Raw genomic sequence first — 20,009 nt, forward strand, 5'->3', positions numbered from 1 at the left:
CTCCATTCAAAATTTACAGCTGTTACAATTAGAACGTAAATATCGCTAATAATGTGATTTTGGCTAAAATTCAGTATTTTTTATAAAATCACCATAACTTTTTATTTGGGGTATGAAATTCAAAGATTTTTATTTTAATCATTATGACTTTATTTTTGCTTTTACTTAAGCCCAGATAAAGCCACCTAATGGAGTGTACACTGGCTGTACCACTAGACTACCAACGTTGGAAGCAGCACCACCGGTTTTGCATTTATGTAGCGAAAAAGGGCCAATTGGCTGAAACTCCAAGACGTATGTCTCGTCTTTTATCCCAACAGTGATGGAAAAAAAAGTTTGGCTGGGGTTGATTGCTCTAAAAGGAAAAAAACGGCACTTTGAGGTGAGGTAGGGTCGGAATGGAAAAGTTCGGAATGGAATTTTCAATGTTTGTAGTGATCGTACGACTCATAGACGTATGACAATGACTTGTCCACCCATAATTTATTTACTAGCCTTAAATGAAATAAGAAACTGTAGTTTGCGTACCTGCACATGCACACCGAGTGGTTGTTCCATGGGGGTCGGAACGGAATGAAATGTTTGGGAGAGGGATCAATATATTGGGATAAGATAATACGTCAAGTAAAGTCGACAACATTTAACACAATTTGACGTTTTTAAAGTTTTGGACTTCATTACGGCACGTGAGTATGAGTACTGGACACGATCTGAGCAAGTTACAGCAGAATCACCTTTATATATTAATGTTGTAAGGATGACTTTTGGGCTCGTACCCTGAATTTCATCTTTTCATCAATATACGTAATACTTTTTCCTTTTAAACCAATGCAAAATGTTACTTCATGATGAATAAAGTCACTGATAAATCATTGAGAAGACAACAATTGGAGCAACTACTACTCGTGAAACAGAGTCATTGTCACGAACACAAGATAAGTGCACTTGTCGTGGATATACAAAAACCCTTTCGAAATAGTTTGCATGTCAGCACTAGTACTGCTGACACCAAAACGTTTTAATCTCATTGTGACTCCTTTCTGATCATCTTCTAGAGGGTCATGAAACACACTCATAATACATACATACAGCCCAGGCTCTATGTATAAAGCAGTTTACATAACGTTTCACTTCTTGATTTTAATGATGTAATGAAATAATATAGATGTATAACTATCAAATTTTTACATACTTAGCACGAATATCCCATTTTCTACACGTACACATACGTATCCATCCATATTTCGGTAACATAGCTAGCAGGACCAAGGCTGCTTGGATTCTAGAAAATTTATGAGCAAGGAAGGCTCTTGAACCAAGTCAATACATTAAGAAATAAACTCTTAAGGTGGGAAAAAATCTTGTGCAAGCTATAGAAGCTTATAGTGTACGAAAGTTCTCATAACGCATAACGCACAGCGCTGTAGCAGCATTTACGAAATACGAATACACCAATAAGTACATCCTCTATAACGTCTTTTGCCGAGCTCTATCGTTCCAGCATATACTTCTAGAGAAAGCATACAATTATATGTATTTATAGAGTGACGAGGCAACCCAAGTTTCTGTTTTTCTCTGTGAATTTAACCTAATAAAATATGTGCCCCAACGCCACCCACTACCCCTCGTGCGAATTTTGTAGCCCCCTATATCCCCCACAGAGACTCAGAATATTTTCAAAAAATGTCATAATCATTCTGTTTTAATGAAAATATGTCCAAGAAGCGTACAAATGGGGTAACTTGTCCACCACACAGCCCTCCCCCTCATCTTCCTACAAAAACTTTAAATGTATTGTAAAGATGCTTTATCGTAGAGTAATTGTGGAATACTTACCTCTACAGCCCCTCCACACCCACTAAATTAAATTATAATTTTTTTCGAGATTTCTTCATAATAAAGACAAGAGGGACTAATCCCTCACTATTTGCTAGATTATTACAGTGTTCATTATCTATGTATGTAATTGGATCGATTTTCTACAGTTAAATTTGTATTTTCAATATGTCAAGAATTATTCTCCAGGTTAATTTTATTTAGAGCTATTATATTTTGCAAGAATCTATGGTCAACACACATATTAATATTGGTAGTCTAAATGTAAGTGATAAAATTTCTCCCATCTGGTATATATTGTTTGTGTTCTATGAATGTTTTGCTCATGTTTTATTTTGGTACTTCTCATTCGTAGTCTTTCAAGATCTTACGAACAGTTGGCTTTACGTAACTACTTGGCATTGCAAAAGTGCTTTTGGTATAAAGCTTTATTGTAGTACTTTCATAAAAAGGAATAGATAATGTCTACTTTTTTCGTGGTAAGTAAAGCTACCAGCGAGATCTATAGTTTAAATATTCTGTAAGATTATTCGTTGTTTTGTGAGTTAGTATGAAAATATTATGTCCTACTCTTCTTTATATACATTCATTCAATAATGCAATTATTAAACATAATGAGAATTTAAGAAAAAAAAAATTAGCGTGATATAGCACTACCTCAAGAGAAGTATAGAAATGTTTTAAAAAATTATGTAGACAAAATATCTATAAAGGAAGTGGTGGAAAATGTTCAAAGAGGGTTAAAAAGAATATTGGAGCATTGGGCAAACTATGCTATTAATTATGCTACTATCATTTTTCACGTAGGCTTGTAGGTAAAAGGCAAAGGGTATTACTTGGAATCGAGTACTATTTTTGAAATATCAAGTGTGTGAGTTAATATAACTACTTAAGTTTTAGTCTTAAATTATGAGTCACGTGATTTTATACTTTATAAAGTAGTTACTAGATTTAAATCACATTAATGGAGCATAGTCTTTTGGAATGTTAAGAATTGTTAACGAAATTGTTTAAAGTACATTTCAAGATGCTCTTATCGGTTTTGATAAAGTGGAACATGGTTTTCGAATTGATGATATTTTTTAAGAAGCATGTTGTGTTATGCTGCTATGTCAATTGAAATTTTTTTTGCGTGGTTCTTAATGTCTGATTATTTTCATAAGTACTTGAAGAGCTAAAATCAGCGTGTAAAGCAGCTTTTTCTAAGTCAAAACCAGTTTACAGAATATTGTTATTACAAATATTCCTTAAGTAGAAGGTCTTGGATAGTATTCTGGCAATACAAGGGTGGTACTTGAGTGGCACTTAAACAGCGGTACTTGGCAGCACTTGGGTGGTACGTGGGCATCACTTAAGCAGCACTACTTTAGTGGCGTAACTTTGGTGGCACTTAGGCTATATTTAGGTGGCTTTTTAGCAGTAGTACTTTGGTGGCTTTTGAGCAGTACTTGGGTGGCTATCACGTTAGGCGCCGGCTTAATGTCACTTTCGCCGCTCTTTGGTGGTACTGGGGTGGCACTCAATCAGTAGTACTTTAGCGGTACTCTGGCGGCACTTGTGCAGTATTTGGGCGCAACTTCAGCAGGACTTTGGTGGTACTCTAGCAAAACTTTGGTGGCACTTAAGGTGGCTCCAGTGGCCTCAATGTTAAAATTATAAATAACCCAACCGAGGTTATTAAAATTGAATTATATTCTTTGAATTCCCATCTTTCTATTCGTATAAAAAAAAATTAAGGTTGACGAAGAAAATTGTAAGAAATTATGCTTACAAAATCGTAGTTTTAAGATGGGTTGGATAGGAAATGCAAGCTTACGCGATACACAACCTACTGCTGCACTTATATAAATAATCCGTAAGGTGTAAAAAACATACTATCTTGTATATATTATTACGCAGTTTTCGATGACATGAGAAAAGTGTCTTGTTATCGAACAAAATCTTTAAATAATTGGAGACTAAGTATACAGTTGCGAGTGCAAGTCAGCTATCAGCTGTCTGCATTCTGCAAAGTACATATACATAGGTATAACTACTCTTGAACTTAGGAGCGACCGTAACAGTTCATCAATTAGGGCACCATAAAACTTTTTTATTTTTTTATATTAACTCACTAAAGTGTAGTGTACTGTAACAGATAAAATGTAGAATATGGCTTACAACAGTCTCTACGATAATTTTATACCATATTTTAAAGAAAATAATGATTAATTTTTAGTCTCCCCATTTTGATACGACACTAGGCGCTGGAGCCACCTTAAAAGTTACTAGCAGCTGCACTTGGAAGGAACAGTAGTGGCACATAAGGGGTTCTTTAACAGCACTTGAGCAGTGACACTTTTACAAAACTCAAGTAGGAAATGGCTGTTGCGGGGTCTAGTATAAGTTTGAAATATGGTAACCTGGACCATTTGTGCTATATAGTTGGACTTTAAGTGATATTTGAAAAGGAAAAGTTTCATCATCATTGCGTTAAACTATAAGTTCTCCGTCCATTTTTAATTTTATTGTATACGTGATTTAAATTCCATGTGGAAAAATTCTATTCAAATTTTCTAGTCTGTTAAGGATATGCGGCGTAATTATTGCTTAGCACCGATACTATGAAATTAATTATTTTCTTGACTGACTCAAGTTTAGCTACGGCATGCAATTTTTATCTCTTTCGAGTATGTACGTAAAATTTACTTATATATTTAGAAAACCTGATTGTATTAAATGAAGGCTTTGCATGCTGACCCAGTTAATTTGTTAGGAAAAATAAAAAATAGCTTTGGCAACTTCAAAAAACGAAGCCAAGCTAAAATGACCAGAGGTCAGGCTAGTTCGAGACTTTGACAACTTTTCGATTATTACAACCAGAGAGTTGGTATCCATTCGAAAATCAAAGCGTTCGACTCCTTGCCAGATCCAAAGCCGATCATTATTTTTAAAAAAAGGCAATTTGATATCATTCAGGATTTTTATTACAGTGCTTCAGGTGGTTTCGAAGACTTCATACTATCTCTCTCTAAGTGTGGTCCGCCTCCAACCCCCTGTCTTCTGGCTCGTAAGATTCGTGCCTCCTTGCTATCGATCTTCCTTCATTTTCTTGAGAGTTTGAAGACTGGGAAAACTTCCGCGATGTATGCCGAGCTTTAGTGCATGAAAAGACGGACATTTTTCTTATTTTAAAATACCAGCATCTTCACACCCACTTGAAAGAAGCTTTTGACTTTTACGATTATTAAGAAATACCCTTGTTGGGAGACATTTATAATGCGACTTGGAATGCTATTATGCGCTACCACGATAATAAACGTCGTATCATCAATTCTTATACTGTAGCCATAATTAATTGCCCCGCAGGTAAACCAAATAAGTTTGTGATGGCCAAATGTACTCCACATAGCCATCAGACCACTTTGCTGATACTAGAAAGTGTCCACGTTGCTGAGCCTCGCACGTTTTAGCTTCGTGTGAGGGCTCTAAGTTCTTATCGTGAAAAAAATTTAAAAAAAGAAATAAAATAAAAGAATCAATCCAGGGGGTATAAATGGGTCATGGGACCCACGGTAAGAACGAAGGTTTTTGAACATGAAGATGAGTATAAAGATACACAATTTCTCAGGTAACAAGGGGATCGTGAGACCCATAGGAAGAACGAAGCTCTTTAAAAACAAGTACTGCATTCATGTAGTTCACCAAAATAAAAATTTGAAAAACGATTAGAAAAAAAAAAAAAAAAAATTAGCTTTCAAACTCTCATGTTTGAAAACCTTTGTTCTTACCACCAGTCCCATGACCCATTTATACCCCCTGGTTTGTTTCTTTTAATTTTTTTTTTTTTTTTAATATCCTTTATTTCATAAATTTTTTTTATTTAATCTTCTTTTTTGAATTTTTTTTGTATTTCATTTTTTTTTTCATTCCAGTGTATTGTTTCATGTCTTTTTATTTCATTTATGTTTTTGTCTTAATTTTTTTAAAAGTTCATTTCCTTTTTTTTCATTTTATTTATTGTTTTTCATGTTATTAAAAATTTTATTTTCTATATTTTTATTTTATTTTCCTTTATTTTTTTTTAAATTTGCTTTTTTTCAATTCTTGTTGTATTTCATTTTTTTTTGCCATTCCATTGAATTTTTTAATTTTCTTATTTTTATTTCTTTATTTTAACTCATTTTTTTTCGTTCTGTTGTATTTGCTCTTGTCTTTTTTAATTTAATTTCATAACTTTTTTTTCTTAAATTTTTTTTTTTCTTGTTAAATTTATTTCCTTCTTTTTATTTTTTTTTTTTAACCTTCCTGTTTTTTTTTTTTTTTTTTTTTTTTACGCTAAGTATACAATTAACAGTTTTATGACTATCTATGATAAGCTGCGACTACTTTTTTCGTTTTTCTTTTAAACTAGTTTATATGCTGTGGAAGACTTGTCATACTTCTTTACGAGGATGTGTTTGAATGAAAAAAATTTAAGGAAATAATCCGTTAAAAGCTCCCAATGTTTAGTATGATAAGGTAAATGTACCAAACGTTGGCCACCTTAGTAGGCCAATTTCTAAAGTACTCCATAAATATTAAAAAAAAGTAAAATTTCAAGTTTTTCTGAGTATTATTTGATAGTTATGACACTATTCTGAGCCGCACGCAGAAGAAATAATTTTTTGCAAACACAGGGAAAAAGTGTTTATTTACTATTTGACTTGGTCTAATATCCCAATTCTTAGCCACTGTAGAAAAAATTTGTCCCAGTGGCCGAAACTTCAAGTCCCAATAACTGGCCAGTCGAATGGATTGCACGCAATTAACATTGGCCAGTTATTAGGACACACTAAAAGTGAGGTTACGTTGACAGATGTCCCAAAGCCTGGCCAGCTGACCAAAATCACTTTCTAGAAACACTTTTTTCTAATTTCTTGGTTCAAGTATCATCGAGATAACTCTTAACAATGAAGTGTATATAATTTTTAAGCATGAATATTAATAACAATATTTTTTACAGCTGCAGAAATTTGTACGAATCGTGAAGTTGTGATTGTGGCCAGTCTTTGGGACCAATTTTTTAGTGGCCAAGCTTTGGTACATTTACCTTGTATAACTATTTTATGAACCTATAAAATTTAAAAATTCATCCGCAAGTTTTTTTTTTAATAAAACAAGAAAGAAAGGGTTAAGTATTTGTAAAAGCGCATACATAGGTATATCCATGTGAAAACCAGTGGAGAATGGGTGCTTGGGTACCCAAGTATGAAGTTATACTTATATAAAATTATATAACAAACAATTTAATTTTAAGTATAAAAATACCTTCTATTGAACAATATTGTGTTCGAAGGTGGTGCAATTATCGTGGTAATGTGTATACCTACATTAATTGGGTGTGATTTTAACTAATAAGTAATGAGCTAATGATCATCAACAATATATGATGGCACAATACAATAAAAATAATGAATAGGCTAGCCAGTCTAAGACTGTGCACTTTTATTGAATCTTCCAGTGATTTTAGAACAACATTCTACTGCCTACGCTGATTACATCTGCAATGTCACGCTTACATTTATCATATGCGATCTCACACTTGTTCCTTGTCCATATTTGATGCCTGAAATATAATTGTATACAGAAAATTGAAAAAAACCATCCTGTAGTATAGCTTTCTTCAATAGGGTAGTATTACATGCCAGTGAATGTCCTTTTAGGACGTTCATTACACATAGGTTTTTTTGACAGATATTATTCAAATGTCAAAAGTATATCGAAATAGCATTAAAAATACTCACGAAAATTGCAGCTTGTTTGACTGTACCATTGTTTTCTATATGACACATTGCAAAAAATGGATATTTAACATGTAACGATATGAAAAAATTACATCAAATTGCATGTATATGATTTGTAGGAATGTCCTTATATTTTAGATATAAAAGATTCTTTTGAGAAAAATCTATCGATTTTACAAATAGACCCACAAACTAAGTTTTAAATAAATTTAAAAAGAATAAAGTACAATAAAAATTAATTATTGTCTTTGCAGTGTACAAAAAAATTTTTCGTGATTTTAAAAAATTTTGAAAATATATGAAAGAATTGTAAGAAAACTATGTACTTATTGTAAAAGTTACAAATTGAACACGTATGAATAAATATTTAATTATAAATTGGAAGGGTACTTGGCTGACATATACTAATTGCCTAGTTTTCTTACAAAACGTAAAAAAAAATTATTTTATTACGTAAATTATTTATTTATTTAGTTTATGAATGAATAATGATGATGACAATGACGTTTATGATAATGACGACGAAAATAATGCTGATGATAAAGATAATAACAATGATGATGACTATGTTAATGATAATGTTAACGATAATAACAAAAACAACGATAATGATGATGACGACGGTAATAATAAGGATAATAATAATGTTGAAAACGACGACGATGACAACGACGACGACGAAGATGATGACGATATCTATAATAATTAAAATAATGATAATAATAATGATAATAACGATGATTACGGTAATGATGATGGCAATTATGACGTTAATAATGGTAATGATGATAATGATGGTAATAAAGATAATAATAATGATGACAATGACGATGATCACGCCAATTATTATGATAACGATTTTAATGATGATGATGATAATGATGATAATGTTTACAATCACAATAATAATATTAAAAATAATGACATTGATGATAACGATAATTATTATAAGAATAATAAAAATGATGATGATAATGACGATAATGACGACAATAATGATGATACATAATGATGATGATGATGATTTTGATGATGACGCTCGTGATGATGATGACGATGACGATGGTTATTACGGTGATAATGATTGCAAAGATAATGACAAAGATTGTGATAATAATAATGAAGATGATAAAGATGATAATGATGATGACGATGACGATATCGACGATGACGAAGATGATGGTGGTGATTGTAAGGACGTTGATGATGATTATTATAATGATGATAACTATGATGATAATAAAGATGATTGCAATGATGATGATGATATCGACGATGATAAGTATGATGAATACGATAACGATAATAATGATGATGATAACGATAATAATGATGTCGATGACAATAAAGATGACGACGATAATGATGGCGATGATGATGATGACTATGGTGATGACAATGATGATGACAAAGATGATGATAAGTATAATAATGATAAAAATGATAACAAAGATGACAATGACGATGATAATGTTGACGACGATGATGATGATGACAAAGATAATGACAATAATGATGACGATAATGACAATGATGATGATGATAATTATGTTCATGATGATATTTATGATGATGATAATGATGATGATGATAATGATGATGATGATGATGATGATGATGACTAAGATATTGATAATGATAATAATGATAATAAAGATGATAATAATAATGACGATAAAGATGATGATATTGAAGCCGATAATGATAATGACGCTCAAGACAAGGACAATAATGATGACGATGATAATAATGTTTATGATGATTATGATGATAATGATAATAATAATAATAATAACGGTAATAACAATGATGATGACGATGATAATGATCAGAATAATAATGAAGTTTACAACGATGACGACGACAACGACGACAATGACAACGATGATGATGATGACGATGACAATTATTATTAAAATAATGATGATGATGATAATAACGATAATGACAATGATGATGCTATTGATAATGACGTCGATGATTGTGATTATCATGTTGATGATATTGAAGATGAGAATAATGATGATGATGATGATAATAATAAAGACGATGACAAAGACGATGAGTGTTTGAGAAACTCTTTATTTTTTGTGTACAAGGGAAGCGGACCCGGCGACAATGAATAGCGTGCTGTCTGCGTACTATGCTCTGCTGATATTGTTGGTGGACTAGCTGTCTCGAGCAGCTTGCTGGCTGCTGCTGGTATGACTTGGCTGGTGGAGGCTTGTAGCTGGCCAGCTGATGCGTGAACCTGTGTGTCAGGAGACGAACTGAGCTGGTCCCGGCACAGGCCGTCGATGCCAGCGGCAGCGGCGTAATGAAGCGCCGAGACGATCAGGAGGGGGGGCCGACCGACAGTATATCGTCGAACAAAACATCCCGCCCGCCTCGTTCCAGGAACGAAACTTCAAGTCCCGCCCGCCGTATCTAGAGCGGTTTCGCCTCCAGGCGATGCAGGCTGAGAGGCGGTCCGGGTTATCACGGGAAGCAGCGTGACTTTCGTGATTGGCCTGGTGTATTCTCCCGTCGCCGTTCGGACGGTCACAGCGCGTACGAGGCCGTCCGGGCCAGGGTGATCACCAGTTACGCGGCCGAGAGGCCAGCGTCCGTCGGTCGAGAGTAGAGATGAGTCAAGGACGGCGACGATATCACCCAAGGTCAGGTTCCGATGAGGGGTGATCCACTTCGATCGCTGTTGAAGAGTATTAAGATACTCCCGACTCCATCGGGCCCAGAATTCTGCTCTGATGCCCCGGACAAGCTCCCAGTGAGCCAGACGGTCGAGATCCTGATCGGGTGGCGCGGCCTCAAAGATTGAATTGAGGGGTGCTCCGATGAGGAAGTGACCGGGGGTCAGCACGCCCAGGTCGTCCGTGTCGCCCGACAGTGGAGTGAGGGGTCGGTTGTTGAGGACAGCTTCGATCCCGACCAAGACGGTTGAGAACTCCTCGTACGTTAGGTGCCGCGAGCCCATGACTCGTCGGAGATGACCTTTGACGGACTTGACCGCGGCCTCCCAGAAACCTCCAAAGTGAGGGGCCCCGGGTGGAATAAAATGCCACTCGATACCTTGATCCGCTAGGGCACCCGCGACGAGGTCCCACTGGTGCTCAGCAAGACGGAGCGCGTCGCGCAACTCGGTGTCAGCTCGATGGAAGCACGTTGCGTTGTCGCTCCAGAGTTCAGACGGTTTTCCCTGGCGCCCAGAGAAGCGGGTGAGAGCCGCAAGAAAGGAGACGGTTGATAGATCGCCTACGAGCTCCAGATGTAGTGCCTTCGTGGTGAGACAGACAAATATGGCGATGTAACCCTTCGTGGTGCGAACGCCTCGGCCCTTAGCTGCGAGGACGTGGAACGGCCCAGCGTAATCGATCCCAGTGCGACCGAAGGCGCGGAAGGGAGTAACTCGTGACTGTGGGAGAGGAGCCATCAATTGGACAGCTGATCGGGCTTGGAGACGAGCACAAGTAACGCAACTGCGTAGGAAAGCCTTGACTTTCCGGGAGCCACCGATGATCCAAGCACGCTTGACGGTGTACGCGCTGGTGGTGCGAAAGCCCCCGTGGAGCGCTCGGTGATGGGCCCACGCGATCGTAAGCGTGGCGAGAGGGCAAGCGCCGTCAAGGATGGGTGGGTGTCGCTCTGCGAAGGTCGTCTCGGCGTGCTGGAGGCGACCGCCCACACGCAGAACGCCGTCTGTATAAACGAAGGCTGCGAGCGATGTCAGTGGGTGCCGCTTGAGAAGGGCGCGGCCCGTGCGAAGCAGTGCAAGTTCATCAGAGAAGGCACGCTGCTGGCTCAAGCGCACGCAAACGAGGTAGGCATTGGTCAACTCGGTAGCCGTCGGTGCTGAGAGCATCGGTCGTGTAGGGGCTCGGCCGAGATGGAGTCTCGCCCACCGACGCAGGTGGGTGAGGGTGCGCAAGAGGACGCCCAGATCGGAGAACAGTCGGAGAAGGTCGAACTCGACCTTTTGCGTGACGTTGCAGAGGTGAGGAGGTGAGGGCTGTGGCGGCTCGGAGGGCTCCTGGGGCCAACGATCAGGGCCTTCGGACAGCCAGGAAGGGCCAGTCCACCATGTCTGCTGGCGGTGTAGAGTCTGGGCATCGGTGCCTCGAGACGCCACATCGGCAGGATTGTCATGAGTAGGCACATAGCGCCAGATGTGCGGTGGCAGTACCTCCTGGATGTGGGCGACGTAGTTGTCGACGAGAGCGTGGTTGGTCGGCTTGGCGGAGCGGAGCCAGCGTAGAACGACTTGGGAGTCGCACCAAGCGTAGCATTGCTCAATAGGGATATTCCACTCGCTGACGACCAAGCGCAGTAGTTTCGCAGCAAGCAGCGCGGCACGCAGCTCAAGGCGAGGGATCGTCATGCGAGCCTGGGGCGTGGCTGACGGCTTGAGGCTTCGGATGGGCGCAAGTTTCGTCTTGGCCAGCAGAATGTGGCAGCGAACTTGCCCTGAGGAGTCCTGCAGCTGGGAGTACACCACCGCGCCCATCGCGTGGCGGCTGGCGTCTGAAAAGGCGTGGAGGTGAATCTTCGACGGAGCCGAAGATCCAATCCAACGTGGAATGGAGAAGCCTTGGATTGATTTCAGCTCAGTGGTGAAAGCTGACCATCGAAGAGCCATTGATGCAGGCACGACCTCATCCCAATCTAACCGGGCGCGCCAAAGATCCTGCACAAGGAGCTTGGCTTGGAGTATGGTCGGCGCGAACCAACCGCAAGGATCGAAGAGGCTCGCGAGTCTAGCAAGGATGCTCCGCTTGGTGTCCTGTTCTCGAGCTGCCGGGGGTGTGAGCCGGAAAGTATCCGAGGCTGGGTCCCAGCTAATGCAAAGCTCGCTGACGAGGCCGGCGTCGCTGAGTTCACGCCACGTAGGGCGCAGGCAAGCTTCCTTGGTGAGGTCAGCCAGAAGTTCGGCGTCATTGGCGACCCATTTCCGGAGTGGAAATCCGCCTGAGCGCAGCAGACCGATTACTTGATCCCGAAGCTGGCGGGCCGTTTCGAGGTCATCGGCACCCGAGAGGATGTCATCCACGTACCGATCGTTCATGACGACAGGTACGGCGTCCGGCCACAAGTGTCCTTCGTCATGGCAGAGTTGTTGAATCACACGCAGTGACAAGTAGGGCGACCAAGTCGCGCCATAAGTGACGGTGCGCAGTTGATAGTGTACAGGCGGCTGACTCGGATCGGGGCTCCAGACGATGCGCTGAAGGTCTGCGTCTCGCGGGTCGACCCAGATTTGGCGGAACATCATCTGGACATCGCTGCAGAAGGCGACGCGATGTCTTCGCCATCGCAGCAGGACTGTCGGTAGTGCGGCCTGGAGTCTCGGCCCGGAGTGCAGGATGTCGTTTAGGCTGTAGCCGCTCGGGGTTGGGTGCGAGGCGTTAAACACGACGCGCAACTTTGGTCCAAGGTTCCCGTGTTGCCAGATGCCGTGGTGCGGGACGTAGCAGACCGTGCTGCTCGGTTCGGAGAGCTCTCGGCTGGAGAGCTGCTTCATATGACCGAGGGCGAGGTACTCGCTCATGAAGCGGTTATACTCCGTTGCCATCTTTGAGTCCCGCTGGAGGCGACGGTGTAGAGATCGCAGTGAGGCCAGGGCGCTAGCCAGACTATCGCCGAGGAGCGGTGCAGCATTGGGCTTCATAGGCAAACGCACGATAAAACGGCCGTCCGCGTCGCGCTGGTAGTTGGCGAAAATCCGCTCGCAGTCGATGTCATCGGGCGCGCGGCGGCAGACGGAGGGCACCTCTTCAAGTTCCCAAAAGCGCTGGAGTAGCATGACGAGCTCGCAATGCCAGGGTGGAGCCAGCTCATCGTGCAATGTCGGACACGCGACGGCGCTGTCCAAGGGGCGCCCAGGAGCACACCCGACTAGAGTCCAGCCGAGTGCTGTATGCTGACCGACGATCTCTCCACGCTGATGGTACCCAGGGCGCAGCAGACGGCTGTAGACCTCAGCGCTGATGAGAATATCGACCGCACGAGGAAGGCCAAAGTCGGGGTCGGCGAGGTCCTGCAGGCTGGCCCAGACTCGCAGGATGCTGGGGTCAAGCGGGGCCACAGGAGTTGAAAGACCGAGGTGGGGTATGCACAGCGCCTTCAGATGCAAACTGGGGGTGCCATCCCCTGGCATCAGGCGCAAGCTGGCGCAGAGTGTCGACCTTACGGCGTGTTCGCCGCCGATGCTCGATACGCTGGTTCTAGAATCCTCCAAAGGGGCCTTCAGGCGGCGAGCGAGCTTGAGAGAGATGGCCGAGATCTCAGAGCAAGGGTCGAGGAGGGCTCTCACGGTGACGATGGGCCCCTGGCCGCCGCTGAGTTGGACGAGCGCGGTCGGAAGCACCGTGAGTTATTGCCGGGACTCATCAGGAGCCTTGAGGAGATCGGAGCTGGTTGGCTTCGCATGCTTGGGTGGGTCCGAAGATCCTGGAGCTTCGGACCGGCGCTTGCGGCTGTCGTGCAGCAGACTGTGGTGCGCCGCCTGGCAGCGCTGGCAGACCGACTTGGAGGGGCAGTCATGCAGGGAGTGCCCTGGCTTCAGGCAGTTGAAGCATAACTTCTCCTGGAATACGATGTGTATCTTGGCGGCTGGATTCAGATCCCGGAACTGACCGCAATGCCCGAGATAGTGGGGTTCGTGACAAGCCGGACAGTTCGCTGGGGCCTCCTGGGTCGTAAGGGAGCGGAAATTGCGCCCTGCGTGCGTCGAGGAGGGCCCTCGTGAGCCGGCGGAGCCAGCTGAGCGCGCTAGATGAGAAGCCTCTACGGAGCTGAGAGTGCGGCATCTGTGGCGCAGAAACGCAGCCAGCATGGTAAAGGTGGCCCAGGAATCACCGGGCACGTCGCTGGAAATCTCCAGCTTCTCCAGCTCGTCTTCCCAAGCACGTCTTGTGGTGGCGTCCATGCCCGTTGCTGCAAACGCGATGAACCAATCATCCCAGGAGGCGACAGGGCGGCCGAGAGCACTAAGCTGATCGCGATGACGTTCAAGCGTGTCCAACAGCGCTTGGAGACCTCCGGCTGACTCATCCCGCAGAGGCTTGATGTTGCGGAGCGCCGCAACGTGGTCCTGCACGAGGAGCCGCCGATGCTCATAGCGGGCCTCGAGTAGGCTCCAGGCTGTCGGGTAGTTGGACCCAACGATCTGCACGGAGTCCAAGACGGCCTTGGCATCGCCTTGAGTGAGTGACTTTAAATAATAGAGTCTCTCAACGTCCGTTAGCTCCTTGTCGTCGTGTATGAGGGCTCGGAACAGGTCCCTGAATGATTCCCATTCCTCTCGTCGTCCCGAGAAGGGCGGGATGGTGATCGTAGGCAACTTGGGCCCACGATGTGGTGCCGGTTCTCCGGCTGGGCGGATTTCCCCGTGGGCCCCAGGCGGGGCTAGTGCGAGCCGAGCGTCATACAGGTGTGACCGGGCATCGATGAAGTTGGCCTCTGCGGCGGCGTATATGTCGTCCGCGGCGTTGCCGTGTTCGGTGGTTTCTGCGGTCAACAAACCTACGTGGTTGACCTGGAAGTCATTTCAGTAGGCGTCCAAGAGCTCAAGCCGAGCCGTGACGAGGCCTGGGGTCCAGTGGCTTGTCTCGGTGGCCTTTACAGCGGCCGTGAACCGAGTGATGACGTCGCCAAGCCGTTGTTGGGTGGCGAACAGGGCTGACGCCTGTCCGGTTTCCCTGAAAATCATGAATATAATGAGTTCGACGTTGAATCATCAACGGAACTTGAGGCGGACGCTTCTTGATCAGTTGTAAGTCGCTCTGCTGAGCCAACTGTTTCGTAAGCGAGGCGACACGGCGCCAGGCGCTCGGAAAGGATGACTACTCTGCGAGCGAGGCAGCAAGGCACCAGACGCTCAGTTGGCTGCATAAAATCCACGACACGGGCCTCATGGCGACCGTGGTGGTCACGAGTGCGCGTGCACTTGTGAGCAGCAGTCATGCGATGCGGGCAACATGGCGGCCGTGGGGGCTAACGCTCGCACGGCGAGCAGCCAAACCTCAAATCCGCGACACGGGCATCATGGCGGCCGTGGCGGTTCAGAGCGCGCGAGCTTCAGTCGGCGACGCCTGCAATATGGCGGCGGCAGTGGCTAACACTCGCACAGCGAACAGCCAATATGGCGGTCCCAAGCGCGCGTGCACTCGCGAGCTCCAGTCAGCGACGCCTGCGATATGGCGGCCGCAGTGGCTGACAAACGAGAACCACGGCTGCCACGCAATCCGTATCATGGGTAGCGTGGCGGCCATGACCTCCGGCTACATTAATTAACGCGCGTGGACGTGCAAGACACGCGCATTAACACAAGACGCAGGACTTAATGCGTACTTACATCGTGCCGGCTTTTCTCTCCTGGTTGCTGAATCCGGCTCGAAGGACCAATGTTTGAGAAACTCTTTATTTTTTGTGTACAAGGGAAGCGGACCCGGCGACAATGAATAGCGTGCTGTCTGCGTACTATGCTCTGCTGATATTGTTGGTGGACTAGCTGTCTCGAGCAGCTTGCTGGCTGCTGCTGGTGTGACTTGGCTGGTGGAGGCTTGTAGCTGGCCAGCTGATGCGTGAACCTGTGTGTCAGGAGACGAACTGAGCTGGTCCCGGCACAGGCCGTCGATGCCAGCGTCAGCGGCGTAATGAAGCGCCGAGACGATCAGGAGGGGGGGCCGACCGACAGTATATCGTCGAACGAAACAATGAGAATGACAATGTCAATGATGGCGAAGGGGATGATAATGATGATGACGATGACAATGATAATGATGATAACCATGATGATAATAATAAAGATGATATCAATTATTAGGACGATAATGATAATGGGTTTAATGGCAATGGGTTTAATAGAAAATGATGAAAAAATCGATAATATTTTTAAAGAAGTAATTGCTGTTATGTTTTCATGTCAATGAAAACAATTTTTGGCTTGGTTTTAAATTTTAGAAAACGTTCAGTTATAAAATATGAAGTACATATCAAGAGCTTTTTTCGAGGGTTTCCCTATTAATAAAGATAATCTAGCTTTTTTACATATTAACCAAATTTAAGGATCAGAAGATAAATCATGTAAATGCTTTAATTTACCTCCACCAAAAAAATGAAGAGTAAAAAAAAACAGAAATGATGAAATACATTTTAGTAAAGAAATGTTTAAGGACGTTCGGTAGTGATTGAATTTTCCAACGAATTTTTCTGAAATTTTGACCAGACGTTTTTATTGTTGTTACAATAAACCAGTCAAAATTTAAAGAGGTTCCTCTGTTTCGTTTTCGAGATATTGAATTTCAAAGTTAAGTCATTTTAACACTGTCGCTTATGGGAGAACTGACTAAATCACAGTTTTAAGCAAATTGGGCCAGTGAATTTGGCCAATTTTTTTATATGTTACAGATAATGTTATTAATTTGATGTATACCAAGTTTTGCGACGATCGTCTGATTCGTTTATAAATAAAAAATTAAATAAAAGCTCGACCGAAACGCAACGGCAACGTCGCAAGTGGCGGGAAATTCAAAATGTTCAAGGATGTTGATCAGTAAATATCTCAATATTATTGTAGATATTTATGCATTCACGCATAAAATACAAGCTTACGTGTGTGCGTGAGTGTATGTACAGAACGCCCACCCCTTCCCATAAAAAACAATAAATGTTAATAACACGCTATTTATTTTTTTTTTTTTATTTTAAATTTATTATTTCTTCTTAAGATACAATTTTTTTGCACATTACAAAATCACATGCTCACAGTTTGAATCACTCATCTTAGAAATCATCCTACTTATCTGACATCCCATGCTGTATCAGACTTGTCAAGTCATTTAAAAATTCAAGTATTTTATTTACACTGGTAGCTCTTTTGATTAAAGGGCTTTGCCCATTTATTAGAAACGAATGAAATCTACAAATAGAAATACAATTGTTACAAGTCTTTCTAATTACTCATTTATTCATTTTCACTACACTTTTATAATAAATCAGTAACAAATACTTACAGCTTTATCACAAAAACATTGATACACGAACGCTGTCGTAACCGACGCAGCACGCAGCAGACGAGCAGACAGTGTAGAGTGTGCAGAGACACCTGATGCGTGTACATGAACACTCACACATTTAAGACCCGTACGACGTTGCCAAATCTTCATTCATCGCTGGTTTCCCCTCACCGCGCAAATGTTTCCCCCCGCTAACACTACCGAACGTCCTTAACTCGATGTATAAAAGTTTGAATGATGACCAAAAAAATTATTTATTTCATATTATTTGTAAACAAAAAAATAATATTGTTTTAATAGATGGTCTTAGAGGGTCGGAAAAAACTGAAAAAATTTGACCTCAAATGATATATGTTCTGAAATATTTTCTAATATCTACAATTGTTTGATGAATAGTGTTATATTCACATCAAATAACGAGTACACCTGTTATTTAAATAATAAAATTCTTAAAAAATTAACTGGAGAAGTTCAAACTTACTATAGTATTGATAACGCAACTTATAGAGGGGTAATCAATCGGACGTTAATATTTATTTAAATTTTCTAGTGGAAATGATGAACAATATCCGTCAAGAATTACCACCTCGTAAAGTGAATCTAAAAATTGGTACAATAATAATGTTAGTGAAAAATTTAAGTATATCAGATGGAGTCTAAATAGAAGCACGTTTATGAATCACAAAATTATTAAAGTATTATATAAAAGAAGAAATAATAACTAGAGAAAAAATTGGTAATAAAGTCTCTATTCAAAGAATAACTTTGGACACAGGAAACTCCTTAACGTTACGTTTTATTTTGTATTGTAAATAATTTCCAATTGTTATGGCATTTGCTATGACAATAAACAATTCTCAAAGTCAAAGTCTCGATAACGTAGGTTTGTATTTAAATAATACCTTATTTTTTTATGGTCAGTTATATGTGGCTTTATCAAGATGCAAAGATAGAATAATTTATTTATTCGAGCAGAATGGCAAAAAGTACAAAAATATAAAATGTTGTTTAAAAAGAGTTTTTTACATGATTTATTAACTTTACATGATAATTTTTTTAGATTCTTCGGCAGAATTTATTTTATATTTTTGAATTTTTTGACGTAAAAAGTCTTTAATTTTTGTAACAAGATTCATTAAAATATAATATCTTAGTAAACATGTTATAATAAAGTTATTATAGCTATTTTAAAACATTCAGTTAATTTTACTGTCATTAGTACTTCAAATGACAGTTATAAAATTAAATTTTTTTTTCTTGATTTACAAAATTGAAATACAACAATAATTATTTTATAACATGTGTACTTTGCAGCGATAGGTAGGAGACAGTCGATTTCTTTAAATTAAGATAATATATATTGTAACGGTAAGCGACCGTCAGGCCATTACCGGCAGGCTAGGGCAGGTAGGAAAGCAGGGAAAGGGGGGGAAATAGTTAGAGGGACTAGATGGGAAAGCGGTAAGGGAAAGTAGGGGAACCAAAGAAAAGGCCGAAAGAGCGCTAGATTAGCTTGGGCCTTCGTGCGAGTGACGAGATAGTTTTTGCTGTGCGAAGCGTTTTTTTTTGTTCTCTTGGTTTCCTGCGTTTTGTTGTTGTGGTGGCTGTATCTGAATTGTTCCTGGTGCAGTGCTTTGTGCTGAGCGTCCTGGTCCTGCTGGAATAGCAGGCGACACCGGACTCAGGGTCAGCAAGGTCGACACCGACAACCTTGGTCTTCAAACGCTGCCGGTATGGACGCCTACTGGCAGCAGCATACCCGCTTCACTGCTCCCGAGAGTCTTGGCCTGCGAAAGGCATCGTCAAAAAGCGATATTCGCAACGCTGTAAGTACCTGCCAACAGGCAGTTTGATTGTAAAGGGCACCGGCCCTAGATTAGCCCACGTAGGTCTGTCTGGTTTGCGAATTTGCGCCGCAAGCTCGTCAAGTACTCGCGTTTGACGAGCGAACATACTATGCACACACACGCATACACTCGCAAGTATAACATGTTTTTTATTGTTTTTTTAAACAAATATTGAATATATTCTTTGGCTTCAATATAATACTTCTGAGTTCTTACTCTTCTTTGTTGTGTGCCCGATTTTCCCCCTTGTACCATGACGTAGTCGCGAGAAGCAACGACAAAACGACGACATCCAAGGTCACTGCGATACTTGATCCCAGTGGTGTCTCGTGGAACAAGACTCGCGTATAAAGATTATTGGAGGTGTCGCCAAAGGTACCCGGGCAATACAGGCCCAGTTGAAGTGGAGTGATTTCGCCTCGTTATTCCGCATCGGATGCATCCAGTAACATTGGCGCCCGACGAATAACCCACGGTTAGACATCACGTGACGTCGTCTACAAGGTAGACGACAAATACTATTTTTATATTTACAGCAATAGTAAAGT

At 41.9% G+C, this 20,009-nt stretch overlaps 1 protein-coding gene across 1 annotated transcript; it reads right to left on the reverse strand.

Moving 5' to 3' along the window:
* Positions 1-10,008: 10,008 nt before the first annotated feature.
* Positions 10,009-15,511, reverse strand: LOC149373293 (uncharacterized). The gene is made up of 4 exons (XM_089597527.1): positions 15,444-15,511; positions 15,175-15,295; positions 13,976-15,132; positions 10,009-13,933 (listed from the first exon to the last, which is right to left on the reverse strand). The coding sequence occupies exons 1-4, from the start codon at positions 15,509-15,511 to the stop codon at positions 10,009-10,011; spliced, it is 5,271 nt and encodes a 1,756-aa protein (XP_089453653.1).
* Positions 15,512-20,009: the final 4,498 nt, after the last annotated feature.

Source organism: Copidosoma floridanum, unplaced genomic scaffold (genome assembly GCF_036245765.1).
Source record: "Copidosoma floridanum isolate Cflo_tuat_1 unplaced genomic scaffold, Cflo_Japanese_pri ptg000033l, whole genome shotgun sequence".
Lineage (NCBI taxonomy): Eukaryota > Metazoa > Arthropoda > Insecta > Hymenoptera > Encyrtidae > Copidosoma > Copidosoma floridanum.

Excerpts from the sequence above, each read along its gene's own strand:
- LOC149373293 (XM_089597527.1), bottom strand. The coding sequence starts at position 15,511 with ATGAGGCCCGTGTCGTGGATTTTATGCAGCCAACTGAGCGTCTGGTGC. Across the intron at positions 15,296-15,443 it reads CTTGCTGCCTCGCTCGCAGA|GGAAACCGGACAGGCGTCAG; the intron begins GTAGTCATCCTT and ends CATGATTTTCAG. Across the intron at positions 15,133-15,174 it reads GGACCCCAGGCCTCGTCACG|GTCAACCACGTAGGTTTGTT; the intron begins GCTCGGCTTGAG and ends AATGACTTCCAG.